The sequence below is a fragment of the Asparagus officinalis genome, chromosome 9 (genome assembly GCF_001876935.1).
Source record: "Asparagus officinalis chromosome 9, Aspof.V1, whole genome shotgun sequence".
NCBI lineage: Eukaryota > Viridiplantae > Streptophyta > Magnoliopsida > Asparagales > Asparagaceae > Asparagus > Asparagus officinalis.
Genome location: NC_033802.1, coordinates 31,474,242 through 31,492,293, shown reverse-complemented (window position 1 = coordinate 31,492,293; position 18,052 = coordinate 31,474,242). Strand labels below are relative to the sequence as shown.

The following is an 18,052-nucleotide window of genomic DNA, read 5'->3' as shown; positions in this document are numbered from 1 at the left end:
CAAAAATATGACGTAAACACGACACATGACAATATGGAGAAAACTAGAAATCTGGCTCACGGTTGACCGCCACGGTCAACCGCGTGCAGGACAAAGACTTGGGTAGCCTCTGGAGCCCGTCGCCTCTTTCAACCTTGCTTCTAAAACATTTTTTGACAATCTCAGGTGAGTATCATCTCTGCTAATCCCCCTCTCAGTTTTCAAAATATTTTTAAAGAGATTTAAACATGTTTTGTAGAGCCTAAACGACTAGATTATGAATAAAAAATAACTCTTTTGTATTATATGTATAAACATTAGGTCTTTTCATGCTAAAAAGGTTGAGAATGAATTTTACAGATGTAATTAAGATCTGAAGATGATTTTAAAACGTGGTTAATCTAAAGAAAGAAGTTTAATTCATCGTTTTGAGTTTTTATGCATGTTTTAGGGTTTTGAACATAAATCTAATGCATAAAATCATGGTTATATATGTTGATTTTGGTTCCAGATATTTATATCTCCTGTAACATGTTAGTATGTAAGATTCATGAAGTTTTTATCATGTTTGAATCACAAAAATACGACGTAAACACGACACATGACAATCTGGAGAAAACTGGAAATCTGGCTCACGGTCGACCGCGTGCAGGATAGAGACTTGGGTAGCCTCTAGAGCCCATCGCAGTCGACCACCACGTCGACCGCCAGTCTGATGTTGGCATGTGCATTGTTTTGGTTTGATTTTGGTTTGTCAAGCGCTTCTCTCGACCTTGTGATGATTAACTACAATGTTAAGACTTGTTAAACACCTGGGATGATGGTGAACTTTAGATGTGGACACGCACACCGAGATATGTTTACTTATGCTTAGTTTGTGTTAAATTAACACACTTTTGTCACAAGTTAAATTTGATAAATACACATGACTAGTATTTGATCTTTCAAGTATCCGAAAATAGGGAGATGAAACCTATTTTCTGCAAAACGATTAAGTAAGAGTATTACAATAGTATCGTTATTACATGTATCCGGAATAGAGAGATAATAAATCCTATTGTCGCAGAGCGATTGAGTAAGAGCATTACAAGAGTATCGCTATAGCACAAGATGATGCATACATAGATATTTGATCAGTTATAAGTTTTACTTCCATGATAGATTACCCGCGAGAAGAGTATTTCCTTTGAGATTTTGGCACACCCGTTATGGACGGCAGTTATATTCGTTTTGGTTTGGTTGACATCCTCTTATATTAAAGCAGGCTACTCGGATGTAATTTGAGATGAGGTATTTATTCTTTATGTTGGAGATTTGAGTATGTTTCCTTGACTATTTGTTTTTCATTCATAGAGAGCTATATGAATGATTTGATATATGTAAGTACTGACTCTATTTTCTTATATACTCCTACCCCTTCCCCTGGGGAGAGGTAGTGATGATCTCGCTAGCGTTTTGATACTCATTGTTTCCCCTCTTTCAGGCAGCGAGTCTGGCGCACGGAGAGTCGCAGGTTGATGGGACTTCTTAGTTGTCCATTTAGCTACTTATTATACTTTGTAGTTATTGTAGAACTCCATATGTAGTTGATTATTTTCAGACTCTAGATTGGTATTTTAGTTTAGAGTTGAGAGCTTTTGTGAAACTTTGTTTATTTGACTCATTGTATTTGAGATCCAGTTTATACTCAGAGATATTTTTATTCTATTTCAGTTGGGCTCATTATTAATATTTCTTATGCTTCTTCTGTATATATCTAGTGTTGCCTATTTTTATTTTTGCATGTCTGTACCTTCACCTATTTATTATTTCCACTAGAGAGATAGTGATTGTGATGGTGAAATATGTCGTAGCATGGTGGTTGGTGCTTGACAGGTTTGACAATCTGGGTTTCATCTGGGACTACAGCCTTGTGTGAACCCTAGGGCGTCATAGTTAGTATCAGAGCTCTAGTTCCAATATCCTTAGGATCATTCCTATGTCATATTTGTGGAGTTAGGATAGAGTTTCTTAGGGATCATGTATACAGTCTGCTAGGAATCCTTAGTATGAGTGAGTACATACTATATATGTACGCGAAAAATCTAAAAAAAAATTATGAACTATTTGCTTTGATTAATAAAGCATGCTATAAGGAATATGTGATACGATTTACTTATTGGTATATGTTATATGTTTCATGCTTGAGATCCTATTATTGCGTAATAAACTTTATTTTGGAATTATAGATGTCAGGAAGAGGTCGTAGACGCCGAGTTACTCGTGCTCAGGGAGTTGAGCAGGATGATAGGGAGCCCGAGCCACAGCAGGCTCCACAGTACTTAGTGGATCTTATAGTACCCTTGGCAACTCGTTTGGCGGCTATTAAGGAGCAGCTAGCAGACTAGGTTCGACAGGAGACTTCCGTTCGTGAGGAGACACACGTTCAGGAGTCATCCATTCAGGAGGAGATACCAGAGAGGACACCAGCAGTTGCACCACTACCCCCAGTAGATGACGGAATTACTGATCAGGAGGCTTGGCTTCGTTTGGCAGAGAGGTATCAGAAGTTGAAAGCACCCAAGTTCCACGGTTCGACGGATTCTATTGCCGCACACAAATGGAAGGAATATGTGAGTAACATCTTGGATATGTTGAATGTTAATTCTATACAGAAGCAGAGGCTAGCAGATTTTAGCCTCAAATGTGATGTAGGAGGATGGTATAGACTCTGATTCACCCCAGAGCAGAGGATGTCAGTTTTGTGGGAGACTTTTATATATCTTTTTGATGAGCAGTATGTTTCGGCTACAGCAAAAGTCGAAAAGGAGTTAGAGCTGGCTCGGTTAGAGCAGGGGGATATGTCTATCATGGACTTTGAGAGTAAGTTCATGTCATTGCTTAGATTTACCGTCATGTGGCACACAGAAGAGCGACAGGCTCAGATGTTCCTGATGGGACTTCGTCCACGGTTGCGCTGGTATATAGTATCTCGGAGGTTTCGTTCAGTGCAAGAGGTGGCAGATGCTGCCATGGCTCAGGAGACAGATACAACCATATTCATCAAGGGTAAGGACAATGGTAAATTAGGACAGTCCGAAGAGAAAGGAAAAGGTAGACCATTTGGAAGCTCAGGAGGACCCCATCAGTAGGGTAAGGGTCCACATCAGCAGGGTCCCCATAAGAAGGGCCATCAGCAGGACCAAAGAGCACAGCAGCAGCACTGATTTCAGAGAGCTTGTTAAAATTGTAACAAGATTGGACACGGAGCAGCAGAGTGCCGCAGTGCACCCGCAGCAGGCCAGCAGGGCAAGACTCAGCAGCATCAGCAGAACCGTGCTCAGGAATGTGGTCAGGACCAGTAGCTGAGGATTGAGGCACCCCAATAGTCCCGAGGATTGAGGGACAGGTTCAAGCAGTCCAGGAGACCCAGCAGAGACAGATGGTACCATTCACTCTAAGTGATGCAGAGCAGCAGACCGGTAGAGTGTATGCAATTGTTCCTCGCGATCATTGCGCGAGCGAAGCTGTGGTGGAAGGTACATTCCGTGTGAACTCTTTTCCAGCAAGTATTCTTTTTTATTCTGGCACTTCACATTCTTTTATCTCCTATGATTTTACGGTTAGACTTCAGCTTGTAGCTCAGCCGTTAGATTTTCCTTTATCTGTATCCACTCCATTAGGAGAGATGTCTTTATTAGAGAATGTTTATAGGAGATACATCGTCAGCTTGGACGATGCTGAGTTTGCGATTGATTTGATCGTGTTGAATATGTCTGAATTCGATGTTATTCTTGGTATGGATTGGCTATCTTCCTACCACGTCAGTATCGACTGTTTTGTGAAAACAGTCAAGTTGCGAGCGTCCAATGGATCCGAGTTAGTTGTGGCAACCTCTAAGGGGAACCAGTTTGCGGAGTCATTACTGGCATACATCGAGGAGGTGATGGTTCGGGATCAGAGTGTGGATATATGTGAGACTAGAGTTGTCTCAGATTTTTAGGATGTCTTTCAGGACATACCTGGGTTACTTCTTGTGAAAGAGGTTGAGTTCTGTATTGAGTTACAGCCGGGCATAGCCCTAATATCCCGAGCACCCTATCGTATGGCACCTGCTGAGATGAGGGAGCTACAGACCCAGTTGGATGAGTTGTTAGTTCAGGGCTTTATTCGTCGGAGTCATTCTCCGTGGGGAGCGTCGGTCCTCTTCGTGAAGAAGAAGGATGGTAGTATGCGATTGTGTATCGACTACCGTGAGCTGAACAAGGTCACTATCTGGAATAGATATCCTTTGCCTCAGATTGATGACTTGTTCGATCAGCTACAGGGAGCCTAGTATTTCTTGAAGATTGATCTTCGTTCTGATTATCATCAGTTGCGGGTCCAAGATATGGATATTCCCAAGACTGCCTTTCTGACTCGATATGGGTCCTTCAAGTTTTTGGTTATGCCATTTGGGTTGACCAATGCACCCGCGGTATTTATGGATTTGATGAATCAGGTCTTCCATTCATTTTTGAACCAGTTCGTGATTGTGTTCATTGATGATATTCTTATCTATTCGAGATCGGAGTCGGAGCACGAGCAACATCTACGTTTGGCTTTGCAGACCTTGCGTGAACATTAGCTATATGCTAAGTTCAGTAAGTGTGAGTTTTGGATTTCTAAGATCAGGTTTCTTAGCCATCATGTCAGCAGAGAGGGCATAGCGATAGACCCAGCTAAGGTTTCAATAGTACTTGATGGGGAACTGTCGAAAATAGTTACCGAGATTCATAGCTTTTTAGGATTAGCCGGATATTACAAGAAGTTCTTTCAGGACTTCTCGAAGATTGTGATGCCCCTTACATGCCTTACAAAGAAGGGTGTACAGTTCACTTGGAGCATAGAGTGACAGAAGGCTTTTGATACCTTGAAGGCTAAGTTGACTACGATGCCAGTTCTTACTATTCCGAGCAGTGACAGAACATTTGTTGTGTACACGGACACATCGTTAGTAGGTTTGGGAGGTGTTCTGATACAGACTCAGAAGGTAGTAGCATACATCTCACGGCAGTTAAGAGTTCATGAGCAGAACTACCCCACTCATGATTTAGAGTTAGCAACGGTTGTATTCGCGTTGAAGGCGTGGAGACACTACTTATATGGAGTACAGTTCGAGCTTTTCACAGACCATCAGAGTTTAAAGTACCTTTTCTCCCAGAAGGAACTTAATCAGAGACAATGGTGATGGATTGAGTTCATCAAGGACTACGAGTTCGCGATTCAGTATCATCTGGGGGAGGCGAACATTGTAGTAGATGCTTTGAGTAGGAAGCGTCGACATCAGGTTGTGACTTTGAGGTGCTTATTGTATAGAGATCTTCTCACTCTTAGCCAGTTTGACTTTAGGCCAGAGTTTGGTGGGACCAGCGCATATTTGGGAGCTATATCAGTGCAGCCATCTTGGAGGGACAGTAGTCAGAGCTCAGTTAGAGGACTCTTGGATTCAAATACGGAAGGAGGAGATTTCCAAAGAGCCCAAGGATGATTGACCATCAGAGTAGATGGAGGCCTTCGAATGAAGGGTCGATTAGTTATGCCAGCCAGTGTGGAGCTGAAGAAGGAGTTGTTTGATGAAGCACATCGTACCCGATATACAGTACATCCAGGAACCACCAAGATGTACAAAGACTTGAGGAGACACTTCTGGTGGAGTGGTATGCGTAGAGACATTACAAATTATGTGGCTAAGTGTTTCACCTGTCAGCAAGTGAAGGAAGAGTACCAAAGACCAATATGGACACTTCAGCCTTTACCCATTTCAGAGTGGAAGTGGGCGGACATTTCTATGGACTTCATTGTGGGGTTGCCGAAGTCGAAGAAGGGGAATGATTTAGTTTGGGTGATAGTAGATTGGTTGACGAAGTCAGCACATTTTATTCCAGTGAGGACCACTTATACCGCCAAAGCATATGCGAGGAGTTTCCAGAATTCATTCGGCAGCAGATTATTGTACAACAGTGTATTTCACCCTCAGACGGACGGTCAGGCAGAGAGAGTGAACCAGGTATTGGAGGATATGCTACGGGCTTGTGTTATTGAATTCCAGGGCAGCTGGGAGGATCATATTTCGTTGATAGAGTTTTCTTATAACAATAGTTATCAAGCGACAATTGATATGGCTCTGTATGAGGCACTGTACGGGAGGCCTTGTAGATCCCCTATATGTTGGGCAGAACCGAAGGATAGCTTATTGCTTAGACCAGAGCTGGTGAGGCAGACTACCGAAAAGATAGCATTGATTAGAGAGCATATTCTAGCCGCTCAGAGTCGACAGAAGAGCTACACATATCATAGACGGCGACCCTTAGAGTTTCAGGTGGGAGATTATGTTATGCTGAAGATATAGCCGATGAAGGGTGTGTAGCGATTTGGCAGACTGGGAAAGTTTGCCCCAAGATTTATTGGCCCTTTTCGGATTGTTGAGCGTATTGGGGCTATTTCTTATAGACTAGATCTTCCAGCATCGATATCTAGTGTGCACGACGTATTTCACATTTCTATGCTTAGGAAGCACCTTCATGATGAGGAGAGACAGCGAGTATTGGATACTCCGGAGATTGAGCTTCAAGATGATTTGACTACAATTGAGATCCCAGTTTGTATACTTTCTAGAGAGGACAAGAAGCTTAGAAATAAAGTGATTCCTTTGGTGAAAGTCCAATGGAACCAGAGAGGATCTGAGGAGATTTCTTGGGATCGCGAGGAGGATATGCGTCGTGACTACCCACACCTGTTTGAGCAGGTAAATTGTTTAGATTTTGTTTTCTTATGATTTATGATGATTTTGAGATAGTTATATTCATCTTTAACACTAGAATGGGGGTATTGTCACCTAGTCCTTAATCATCACTAGAATGGGGGTATTGTCACCTAGTCCTTAATCATTTGAAAAATATATGGTATATACATGAGGGTTTCCTTATTTGGATAATTTCGCTCGATGTACTAATTTCATTTAGTTAAGGATCAAGATGTGAATATTTGGATTCTAGGTTGTTAACTTTAAATATCATTGTGCTAATACTATGAGATATGTGCAGATGGGTTTCTTAATATAAATTACACCTTCTTAATGAGTTTTCCCAGTTATTAAGCTTTGTGATGTGACTGCGGAATTTCGAGGACAAAATCCTCTTAAGGAGGGGTGAATGTAAAATCCCGATAATTTTTTAATGATATATTAATTTGAGATTTATTATGATATATTGATATTTAGTATGATAAATATCATTTAATGGTATATAAGTATAATACCATGTGTTTTGAGTATGAACGAGTTCATACATGAGAGAGAAAAGAGTCAAAACATGCACAATGGCAGAACTCATGAAAAACTGGAAATACCCAGTCTGGTCGACCACCACGGTCGATCGCAGCTGGTCGACCGCCACGGTCGATCGCGAAACCTGCAGAGAGCTGTTTCCCCTGTTTTGAGTTGGTTTCGGATTTCTAAACCCATATTCGTTTTCTTTGATATATATATATATATGAGTTTTTCACATTTTTCTCAGTTTTCCTAAGAACTCTAACAACCACCAAACCCCCCAAACCCTAGTTTGATTTCTTGGAGAAAATTGGAGGCTTTCAAGTGGATTTTTCAAGTGGGAGTGGAGATCTCTTTCAACCTTGCTTCTAAAACATTTTTTGACAATCTCAGGTGAGTATCATCTCTGCTAATCCCCCTCTCAGTTTTCAAAATATTTTTAAAGAGATTTAAACATGTTTTGTAGAGCCTAAATAACTGGATTATGAATAAAAGATAACTCGTTTGTATTATATGTATAAAGATTAGGTCTTTTCATGCTAAAATGGTTGAGAACAAATTTTACAGATGTAATTAAGATCTGAAGATGATTTTAAAATGTGGTTAATCTAAAGGAAGAAGTTTGATTCGTCGTTTTGAGCTTTTATGCATGTTTTAGGGTTTTGAACATAAATCTAATGCATAAAATCATGGTTATATATGTTGATTTTGGTTCCAGATATTTATATCTCCTGTAACATGTTAGTATGTAAGATTCATGAAGTTTTTATCATGTTTGAATCACAAAAATACGACGTAAACACGACACATGACAATCTGGAGAAAACTGGAAATCTGGCTCACGGTCGACCGCGTGCAGGATAGAGACTTGGGTAGCCTCTAGAGCCCATCGCAGTCGACCACCACGTCGACCGCCAGTCTGATGTTGGCATGTGCATTGTTTTGGTTTGATTTTGGTTTGTCAAGCGCTTCTCTCGACCTTGTGATGATTAACTACAATGTTAAGACTTGTTAAACACCTGGGATGATGGTGAACTTCAGATGTGGACACGCACACCGAGATATGTGCACGTATGCTTAGTTTGTGTTGAATTAACACACTTTTGTCATAAGTTAAATTTGATAAATACACATGACTAGTATTTGATCTTTCAGGTATCCAGAAATAGGGAGATAAAACCTATTTACCACAAAACGATTGAGTAAGAATATTACAATAGTATCGTTATTAAATGTATCCGGAATAGAGAGATAATAAATCCTATTACCGCAGAACAATTGAGTAAGAACATTACAAGAGTATCGTTATAGCACAAGATGATGCACACATAGATATTTGATCAGTTGTAAGTTTTACATCCATAATAGATTACCCGCGAGTAGAGTATTTCCTTTGAGATTTTGGCACACCCGTTATGGACGGTAGTTATATTCGTTTTGGTTTGGTTGACATCATCCTATATTAAAGCAGGCTACTCAGATGTAATTCGAGATGAGGTATTTATTCTTTATGTTGGAGATTTGAGAATGTTTCCTTGACTATTTGTTTTCATTCATAGAGAGCTATATGAATGATTTGATATATGTAAGTACTGGCTCTATTTTCTTATATACTCCTACCCCTTCCCCTGGGGAGAGGTAGTGATGATCTTGCTAGCGCTTTGACGCTCGTTGTTTCCCTTCTTTCAGGCAGAGAGTCTGGTACACGGAGAGTCGTAGGTTGATGGGACTTCTTAGTTGTCCATTTAGCTACTTATTATACTTTGTAGTTATTGCAATACTCCACATGTAGTTGATTATTTTCAGACTCTAGATTGGTATTTTAGTTTAGAGTTAAGAGCTTTTGTGAAACTTTGTTTATTTGACTCATTGTATTTGAGATCCAGTTTATACTCAGAGATATTTCTATTCTATTTCAGTGACTCATTGTATTTGAGATCCAGTTTATACTCAGAGATATTTCTATTCTATTTCAGTTAGGCTCATTATTGATATTTCTTATGCTTCTTCTGTATACTCAGAGATATTTCTATTCTATTTCAGTTAGGCTCATTATTGATATTTCTTATGCTTCTTCTGTGTAAATCCGATGTTGCCTATTTCTATTTTTGTATGTTTGTACCTTCACCTATTTATTGTTTCTACTAGATAGATAGTGATTATGATGGTAAAATATATCGTAGCATGATGGTTGGTGCTTAGCAGGTTTGACAATCCGGGTTTCATCTAGGACTGCAGCCTTGTGTGAATCCTGGGGTGTCACATGTTAGGAACATTTGACCGGGGAGTCGAGCAATCTCCTCCTTCATCTGACTCCTCGTCTTCCTCACCCAGATCGAATCCCCCTCCAAGCGTTTCCACCTCCACCAGTTCGTCCAGATAATTGTCCACGATGGGAGGATAGTGGAAGTAATCGGGTGGGTTCCTCATCTCGGTTGGAAGCTATGCCGATAGGTAGTCATACCCGGCTTTGTAGGCTATTGCCACTTTAGTTTTCCCAGTGATACTTTGGCAATATTCCCTGATGATCTCTGGCCGATAAGGTTCGGACTTGAGGTGGGTGACCTCCTCTTGGAGCTTGATGAGCTCTGCATGCTTCTCATCCAATTGACGCTTTGCATGCATCACCGCCACCTTCTCCATATCAACCAACCCCTAAGTGAGGTCCCACTCCAGGAGAGCCTTACCAAGCCCCCTGGCCTTCCTTCAGCTTTCCTCCAGCTCTTGTTTGAGATTCTCAACTTTAGAGGCTTTTGGGGTTGGTGTCTCAGCAGCCCGCTTCGGGTCGATCCTTCTACTAGCCCTTAGGGAATCAACCTCCCCCCAACAGCTTGAGATAGGAAGTCTGGATATGCTCCATCCGACCAAACATCGCCTGCTCCACCAGAGCGCCTCAAGCCAAATAGCTTCGAAGGCTTAAGTGGAGGCCAGTATTGGGAACTCCCCTCAAGTACTCATCATTCTGAGGAAGATAGAATTGCTCAACTACCATCGACTGAGCCGCGGGAGAGTCGAGGACGGTCACCCTTTCATCAAGATGGTTTGCAGCCTCAAAGTGGTGCTCAGGGTTGGACTCCTCTGCATATATCATCGGCCGACCCCTGAAGTCCTAATGAGGAACACACTCATCTTCTTCCATTCCTCTTCTCTAATCTCATCAACACAGTGGGAGAAGGGATATTCTAGTCCTGCAGAAGGCTTCACCTCTTCCTCAGCCGGCTCCTTCCCATGTGAGGAGCCTCGGCTGGTTCTCCCGAAGCTGACTCATCCAGATGGATGACCTTGATCTTAGGCATCTCGGCCACTACCTATACCTCATGTTCCTCATCTTCCCCTCGGGGCCGCCTCCTCCGTCTATAGACAAGGGTGGGTGCATCCTCTTCCTCGACCGCCTCAGCCTCCATTAGAGGAATGTCCCGATGAAGACGCTTCGTAGGTCTGGCAGACGACTCCTCTTGAGGAGCAGCCAAAGGAATAGTAGGCGTTAGCGCCAGCTTAGCTATCGCTACGATGAGGGATGAAGCTCTCTCATGGTCTTAGGTAGTAGCAAGCAGGACCTACACACCGGCAACTCGCAAGACCGACTTGTCGAGCAGGTGGTCGACTCAACAAGAGCCGACATACGACTTGATCAGGTCAAGTGCCTCCCTCTCGTTCGTAGACAACTCATCCCCCATGAGTGCCTCCCTCCATATCTCGGGCCAGTCGGAGTAGCCCAACTCTAGGTCTTCCCCTACAACCCAGACGAACCTCTCCTTCCAGTCCTTGTATGAGTCAAGAAGGCTGGTGAGGAGCCTGAACTTCTCCACCATCTGAAAGTGGATGTGGGGTTCATTCTGGTTCACCTTCACAACCACCAACCGGCCTAAGACCCACAATGATGGCCTTATCCCTAACCAATGGCAAATCACCATGAACGCCACTAGGATATCGATAGTGTTCAGCTTCATCTGCGTCGGTGATACCCCTAACATCGTGAATACTTGCTTTAGGAAAGGATGTAGAGGCAACCGCAAGCCAAATTACAGATGCCTTAAATATAGCGGACCCCGCTCCGGCCCATGATCATATATAGCCTTCGACCTCGTCGGGGCCAAAAGCGTATACTCTTCAAGGACATCAAACTTCCTATGCATCGTCCTCTTCTGGGCCAAAGTCACCTTGGAGTGGATTCCTGCCAGGAGAACTCGTCGATCAACGGGCTCAGATACCATTGAAGATTGCAGAGATGATCGCTGGAAGAGATGAGCAGAAACGTTTTGAGTTCTCTAAAGGGAATTTAAAAATTCAATAGCCGCCACCCTTATGGTCCTATTCTTATATATAGACAGTGACTTTACAACCATCCATATTTGAACGGTCAGACCAAGCCTTGTCCAACGGCTAGAATTAATTCTCAGAATCCGAAGCGCTATATCTGAGATCGAGGCACAACCCACTCACCTCGAACAGCATGTAATCTACCAAGAAAAGTGGAGTTATAGCAGTCAAAAAGAATATATGGTGATGTTAGCCACGTCTAATTTGAAGGGACTTTTTAGTTTCTCATTCAATACACACCCACGTCTATCCAAAAGCTAATTTGATTTCACTTGGACCCGGCTCAAGCTGACTCCAAGCAAAAAGGGTCAACTATTATGGTGTTCCCATTCACTAAAAAGCAACCCATTGCCAAGCAACGGACAGATGTACTGCATGTTATGCCCCAATCAAGTTAGCGGCCAGGAACTAGTAGGGACGACAACTTAGCCGACTTGTCGAGCCGACATTCCCTTATGTCGACAAGAAAGGTAGTACTTGTCGCCCCCTATTGTTGAAGACGACTTGCCACGAGTCCACTCAACCATTTGCTGGACGCCTTGCAAGGACGACTCGAAAGGCATTACTTCTCGGTGAAGTTAAAGGATAAGCTTCTACCTTGAGCATCTCCCACTGGTAACGTGTATGCATCGTATTTAATACTTGGTAGGTATCATCATGCTTCTAGCCTCAATAGTCTTCATGACTCATCGGACTACGCAGGCACCGCCATGCCACCAATCACTTCTCAATTAATGCTAAAGTGATCCTTCCCCCAGTGGCCAGCTGACACCTGTAAAGTAGGTGCTGACTCAGTCGTCAGCCCATACTTTGCCACCCCCATCCTGTACTTGGCCGAAGTAACCAGTCTATCCTTATACCCTCGGTATAAATACAGGTACTATTCAAACATAACAAAGGTTCACAAATCTGAAATTTGATCTCTAAGCAAACATATTGCACACACAAGAACTCTAGCATTTCTTTACTTTCCTTACTCAAGTTCATCAGCTAACTTGATCATTAGAGGAACCACGGGGACCCAAGCCCCGTCCTCTCACGAGTTCCTACTTGTAGATTCATCAACCCCACTCAAAGAACCAGACATAAACTCGCGGAAGAAAGCAGCCCTCATCAATACTCAACAACCCCATCCAACTACGGATTCAATTGACTGTGTGATCACTAGTACATCAACAAGAGAAGTTTGTATTGAACATCGAAAATATATTCAACTTCTTTGTGAAGTAAGACGAGAAGACAAAAGATGAACGAGCCCAGAAAAAGATAACAGTACAAAAAATCTAGTTCCAGGTTGATATCATAATTGATATAGATAATGAAGACACTGCTCTAGAATTGCCCATGAAAATGATAAAGATGGAGAAGGACTAATCTATCTTGACTCAATTAAAAAAATAAAAAAGGAGACATAAAAGATCTATTTTCTAAATATTTTATAGAATAATTTAATTTTTTGAGTAAAATTAGGAATTCTTTTAGAAGGGATCACGAACTTGTTTTTAATACTTTTATATGCTCATGTGTATGTTTTTATCATATAAAAGTGCGCTAGAGTTAGCATTAATCTTTAGTTTATATTTTCATGAAGTCTATCAATGATATGAACAATCTTCATATCCTTTTTAGTTTGTTCTTGCTAACTTTTAATTAATCATCTTGGCTTATTGGTTTTAATTATTCATTTTCCTTTTATAATGCTATTTTTTCAAGTGGTTTTTACTTTCACAACACTATAGTTTCTCAAGTCAAGTCTGCTTTCATGTCGGTCCAAATAACATGAATATTCAAATTAGCTTTGAATTACATTTATTTCATGTCAATTTCAATTATCAACATGAAAATTTAAATTCGATGTAGCCTATTAAAACAAACGTTAAAGAAATTACATAATCACAATGCTAAAGTTTAGAGACACAAGTGAGAAAAAACTAGCAAAGTGGAATAGATGAACAAGTTTTAGTGAGAAGATAAATTTAAAATACTTAATCATGATAGTCAACTACGTACATACATAAAACCTAGTGGTTTATAAATGGGAAACTTTCGAAAGAGTCATATCTAAGTCACGAGAATCAGAACAATATAATTTTCTGTCATCAAGTTAGCATAAATGATAACTAATTTATGTATAAAGAAAATGGGAAACTACACTAAACTAGTGTACTTTCAAAGCACTTCATCTTTTGCCAAAGCACTCCACAGAGTTTAGACCATCGCTTGCACAGATTATAGCCAAGTTTGTAATCTTTATTCCATCCATATCATACAAAGTACATGTTAAGCTACAAAGAATACAAGAAGAAAGTAAAAAAATAAATAAATCATGATGGAAATATACATATTTTCAAAAGAAAAAGAAAGATCAAAGTCACAAACTATGTAAATCTCATGCCTCCGTATGATTTTGCCCGTAAATTTCGGAGCTCTTGAGGTCTCTTCCTTCTGGCCAAAGAGCACATAACTCTCGCAACAGCTACTTTCTTCACTAAAAGCCTCCATGTTGCATCATCTCCTTTACCATCCATTTGAATCCTCAATTTGAATTGCCTGTTATTTAAATTAAATACGAAAAAATCAGTTAGACAAATTTGATAATTGACTTAACCATTAGTTATGCTTAAGATATAAGAAAGTTTATTCTGACCTCAAGAGAATAATCAAAACAATTTAAAACTAAAAGAGTCATGATATTCATGACTGGGATGAGTTAAAGAAGCTCTTGTTTTATTCGGGATCCTCTAAATTATTAAATATTTCTCACGTTCAATTACTGAACAATGATTCCAATCGAACTACTTAATTGAACTCCGATCTATTAAAAATCTTAAACTCTCCTCTCAAATTCTTATTGGTTCTAATGGATCATTGAGAAAATTAACCAAGTTTACTCGCTCAAATTCATATTAAAGCTGTCGCGCAGAGCAGGCATACTAGAAAATTTTCTAGTTTATTCTTAGCCCTTCAGAATTTGACATTCTAGTGTTTGTTAATCAATTGTTTTTTATATATCAGTAAACATTAGCCAAGATTTTTCATGAAAACCAATTTCTAACCATAAAATTAATAAATTAATTTAAAGCTAAAAAAGATTAACCATTTGGATCTCAACCCAAGGAAGATACACTAGAGATGATGACTAAAGGAAATTTTTTATGTCTATCCCACGAATTTACCTGATTTCTTTAAAAAACTCACAATTTTCAATTATAATTATCTACTATTTAGCAGATCTACTAAAAAAATAAAAAATTTTACAAACAAATTTAAAACTTAAAAAAGATTAACCATTTGTATGGAGACTAGTAAATAAACTAAGGTACACTAGAGAGGACTAAAATCATTTACTTTATAAATAATTCATCTGAATTTTCGCATGATTTCTTAACTTAGATCATCAATAGTCTAGTTGATCTACTGAAAAATATTAAAATTTTTAACAATGTTTCAAAATGCAAGAGCGATCAAAAATGGACTCACTTGCAAAGAGGAACACTGCAGGACTCCCCCACATCACACAACGACGAGTGCAGCCGAAACAGCTGCCTCATCCGTCTGCAGTGCGAACAACCACCGGAGTTCTTCCTGATGCTGCACGTAGCAAAGTGCCGAATGAGCAGCTGCAGCCCCTCGCAACACCCGAACTTCTCGCACGGCCCCCCCCGCCTCGCCCCTCCTGGGCGGCGATCTATCGTGCGGGCCCACATTCGAGCACCCCTCGATACAAATGTGGCGCAAACACTCCATTGCCTCGCTGAGCTGCTCGTACATCTCCCTGTCTGATCGCGCTCTCCTCCACCGCTTTCTTCTCTGTTCACTTTGCTCGACGAACTGGAGGATCTCGATTTCTAGCCTGGGATCGTTCAGGTGAACGAAGCGCCAGGCGTCGGATTTCTGCACTGATGGGAATTCATTGGATATGAGGGTGAAGCAGCGCTGGCAGAGTCTCGGGGAGTCGCATAACCTTGCGATTTGGAGAATGTCGACGGCTGATTCTGGCTTCAGATTTCTGATAATTTCAGCCTCGCATGCTTTCTTCAGCCAGTCGATCCTGTACTTGTGCGCGAGGACCAGCAGCTGTATCCCGTATTTCTCCATTGTCTCCTTGGCTTCAGCAGACGATAACGCAGTGCTGCGACGGGGATTACAGAAATTTTTAGAATTTTTTGGGGGAAAAAAATAAAATGTATTCGTTCTGTACATAATAATAATAATATTAAAAAAAAGGACGCCCAACCTGAAAGAAGAGTATATAAACTGTAGAAATGCGAAAACAACGTTGGAACGAACGCCGAGAATGTGGATCACCCTTTCGGAGCTCCAGTTCTTTCTGCGTTTGTAGACCGTGTTTTCCAGCACCGGCGACGCTGAAGCCTGCGCAATCGAGTCCAAATCGAATCAAAATAAAAACCACAAATTCAATTAAAAACCGAAGTTTGATCGTCAAATGCGAGACTTACGATAACGTTCGAGTGTGCAGCGATCCTGTGCCCATCCGACGTCACGATCTGCAAGTCGGCGGCCGGCGCGTGGCCTTTTCCGGCCTCGTGAAATCGATGGAATCCATCAGAATCTGAATAGATTCTCATTTTCAAAAACCCAACTCAAAACTTTTTTTTCTAAAAAAAAACTATTATGAAATTCTATTGATCTATCGATAATCTGTCTAGTATAACTAAGAAGAGGAGAGAGCCTGCGAAGAGCCTGGCTGTAGGCTTTATATAGAAAAAGGAGACAGCGAAAGCCAATGGGAATTTAGAAAATGAATTTTGAGAATACAGCGTATCAGTTAAAAAAGGGGGATTAATAAAAGAAGTGGTCAGGATTTAGGTATCACACGCAGTCGTGACGTGGCAGATAGAATTGCCTCGTCTGCAACTAAGGGATTAATATGTGATTATTTGTTGGATTAATGTTTGAAATGGTATTAGATGGAGGAGAATTAATTGGTGACCAAATGCTGAGTGGAAAGGACTTAGGTCCTCAGAGCTATATATATAGATATAAGCAACATAGCGATTATTTGTTTAATCCTATAGCTGCTTACTATTGATTGGATGGTAATGATTCATCAAATATAAAATGGAAGTAAACATGAATTCATAGGGGAAAAAGAAAAAAATGAAGAGAAGTGTAAGATGTGCCTTTTCACAATTTTTATTAGCATATATAATACATAAACCTACATAGGTGGTTCGATTTTGAAGCAAGAAAAATGACAGATGAGCGCAAACAGTACAAAAATCAATGCAATCACCAATTTCCTCTTATAAGGCATGTTTGTTTAGAAATTGAAGCGATAAATACATTTATGATATCATGTAATTCCAACTCTTTTTGTTGAGATACTATTCAATTTGAACTAACGGTTCCTGAATTTTAGCTCATATTTATTTTATTTGTATAACAACTTTTGGGTGCTGCAACAACATTCATGCAAATACAAACACGTAGTTGAGCACCAACGATTTCTATCCAAACACAATAATACCATTTTCGATTGAGGATTCGCTACACAATTTTAAAACTTGGGTTTCTTGATATATAAAAAACTAGTTTCTTTTTACGCGGAGAGAGTGGAGATCTGATTACATATGGGAATGGATATAGCGCATATGGGACCTAATACTTTGAGTATGATAACGTGTATAGACATGGTCTTTTTAATTTTCTTTGTTGATTTTAGTAACACTGATAATCACGCGCGGAAGAATAAGGTCGTCGACTTTATTTTCATAATTATAATTTGATTTCTTTCCTTTCATAACAGTGCTTATCCATTTTCTTAACAGAGAAGCTAATATTAACATATAATTAAGCATGAAGCTTTATGTGATTATTTTCTTCCTTTTAAGGAAATCCTTATCCTTTTTTGGAGTATCAATAATCGCCGTATTATTATTCGAGCCTCTAATTATGAATAGAACCTTCGTAACTATCCCATAGTAAATAACCCTTCAAAAAATTTAGCTATTTAAAAAAATGTAAAAGGAAAAGAGAAGAAAGAATCTCATTCCAAGTCTCTTTTAAGCCTGCAATGACAATGCAAAATTTTAGATAGTATAATTGTTGCAAATGATATGAAGATTTTAGAGTTCAAATTCTAAAAAGAAAAAGCTGTACTGTCCATAACAAAATAAGATAATAAAGTAATAATCAAAAGAAACTGTTACTAGTGTGACATTGACTCGATGATGATAATAACTATGGTAATAATAATGCAAAGTAGCAAACCAATAAATAAGTTGCAAGTCCCTCTCAATCTCCTAACTTTAACTCCCGCCATGGAATCTCTATCTAATAACGTGATCAATTGGACATTATTTGTGATATTTTATTTTTATCTTTTTATTATTTTTTTCCTTGTAATTATAATTATTATATCCTAGGTCCTAATAGCAGTGGGTGGGTGACATGAAACTTCCTAGTAATTAATTCTACTCGCTAAGCACATGGACCATGACG

General features: G+C 40.1%; 1 protein-coding gene across 1 annotated transcript; it reads right to left on the bottom strand.

Moving 5' to 3' along the window:
• LOC109824635 (BTB/POZ and TAZ domain-containing protein 2-like) lies at positions 13,820-16,470 on the bottom strand. Its single transcript, XM_020391265.1, is given in 5 exon segments — positions 13,820-14,137; positions 15,068-15,283; positions 15,285-15,719; positions 15,825-15,961; positions 16,048-16,470. Coding segments are annotated over 5 exon segments (1,089 nt in total). The 5' UTR covers positions 16,177-16,470; the 3' UTR covers positions 13,820-13,965.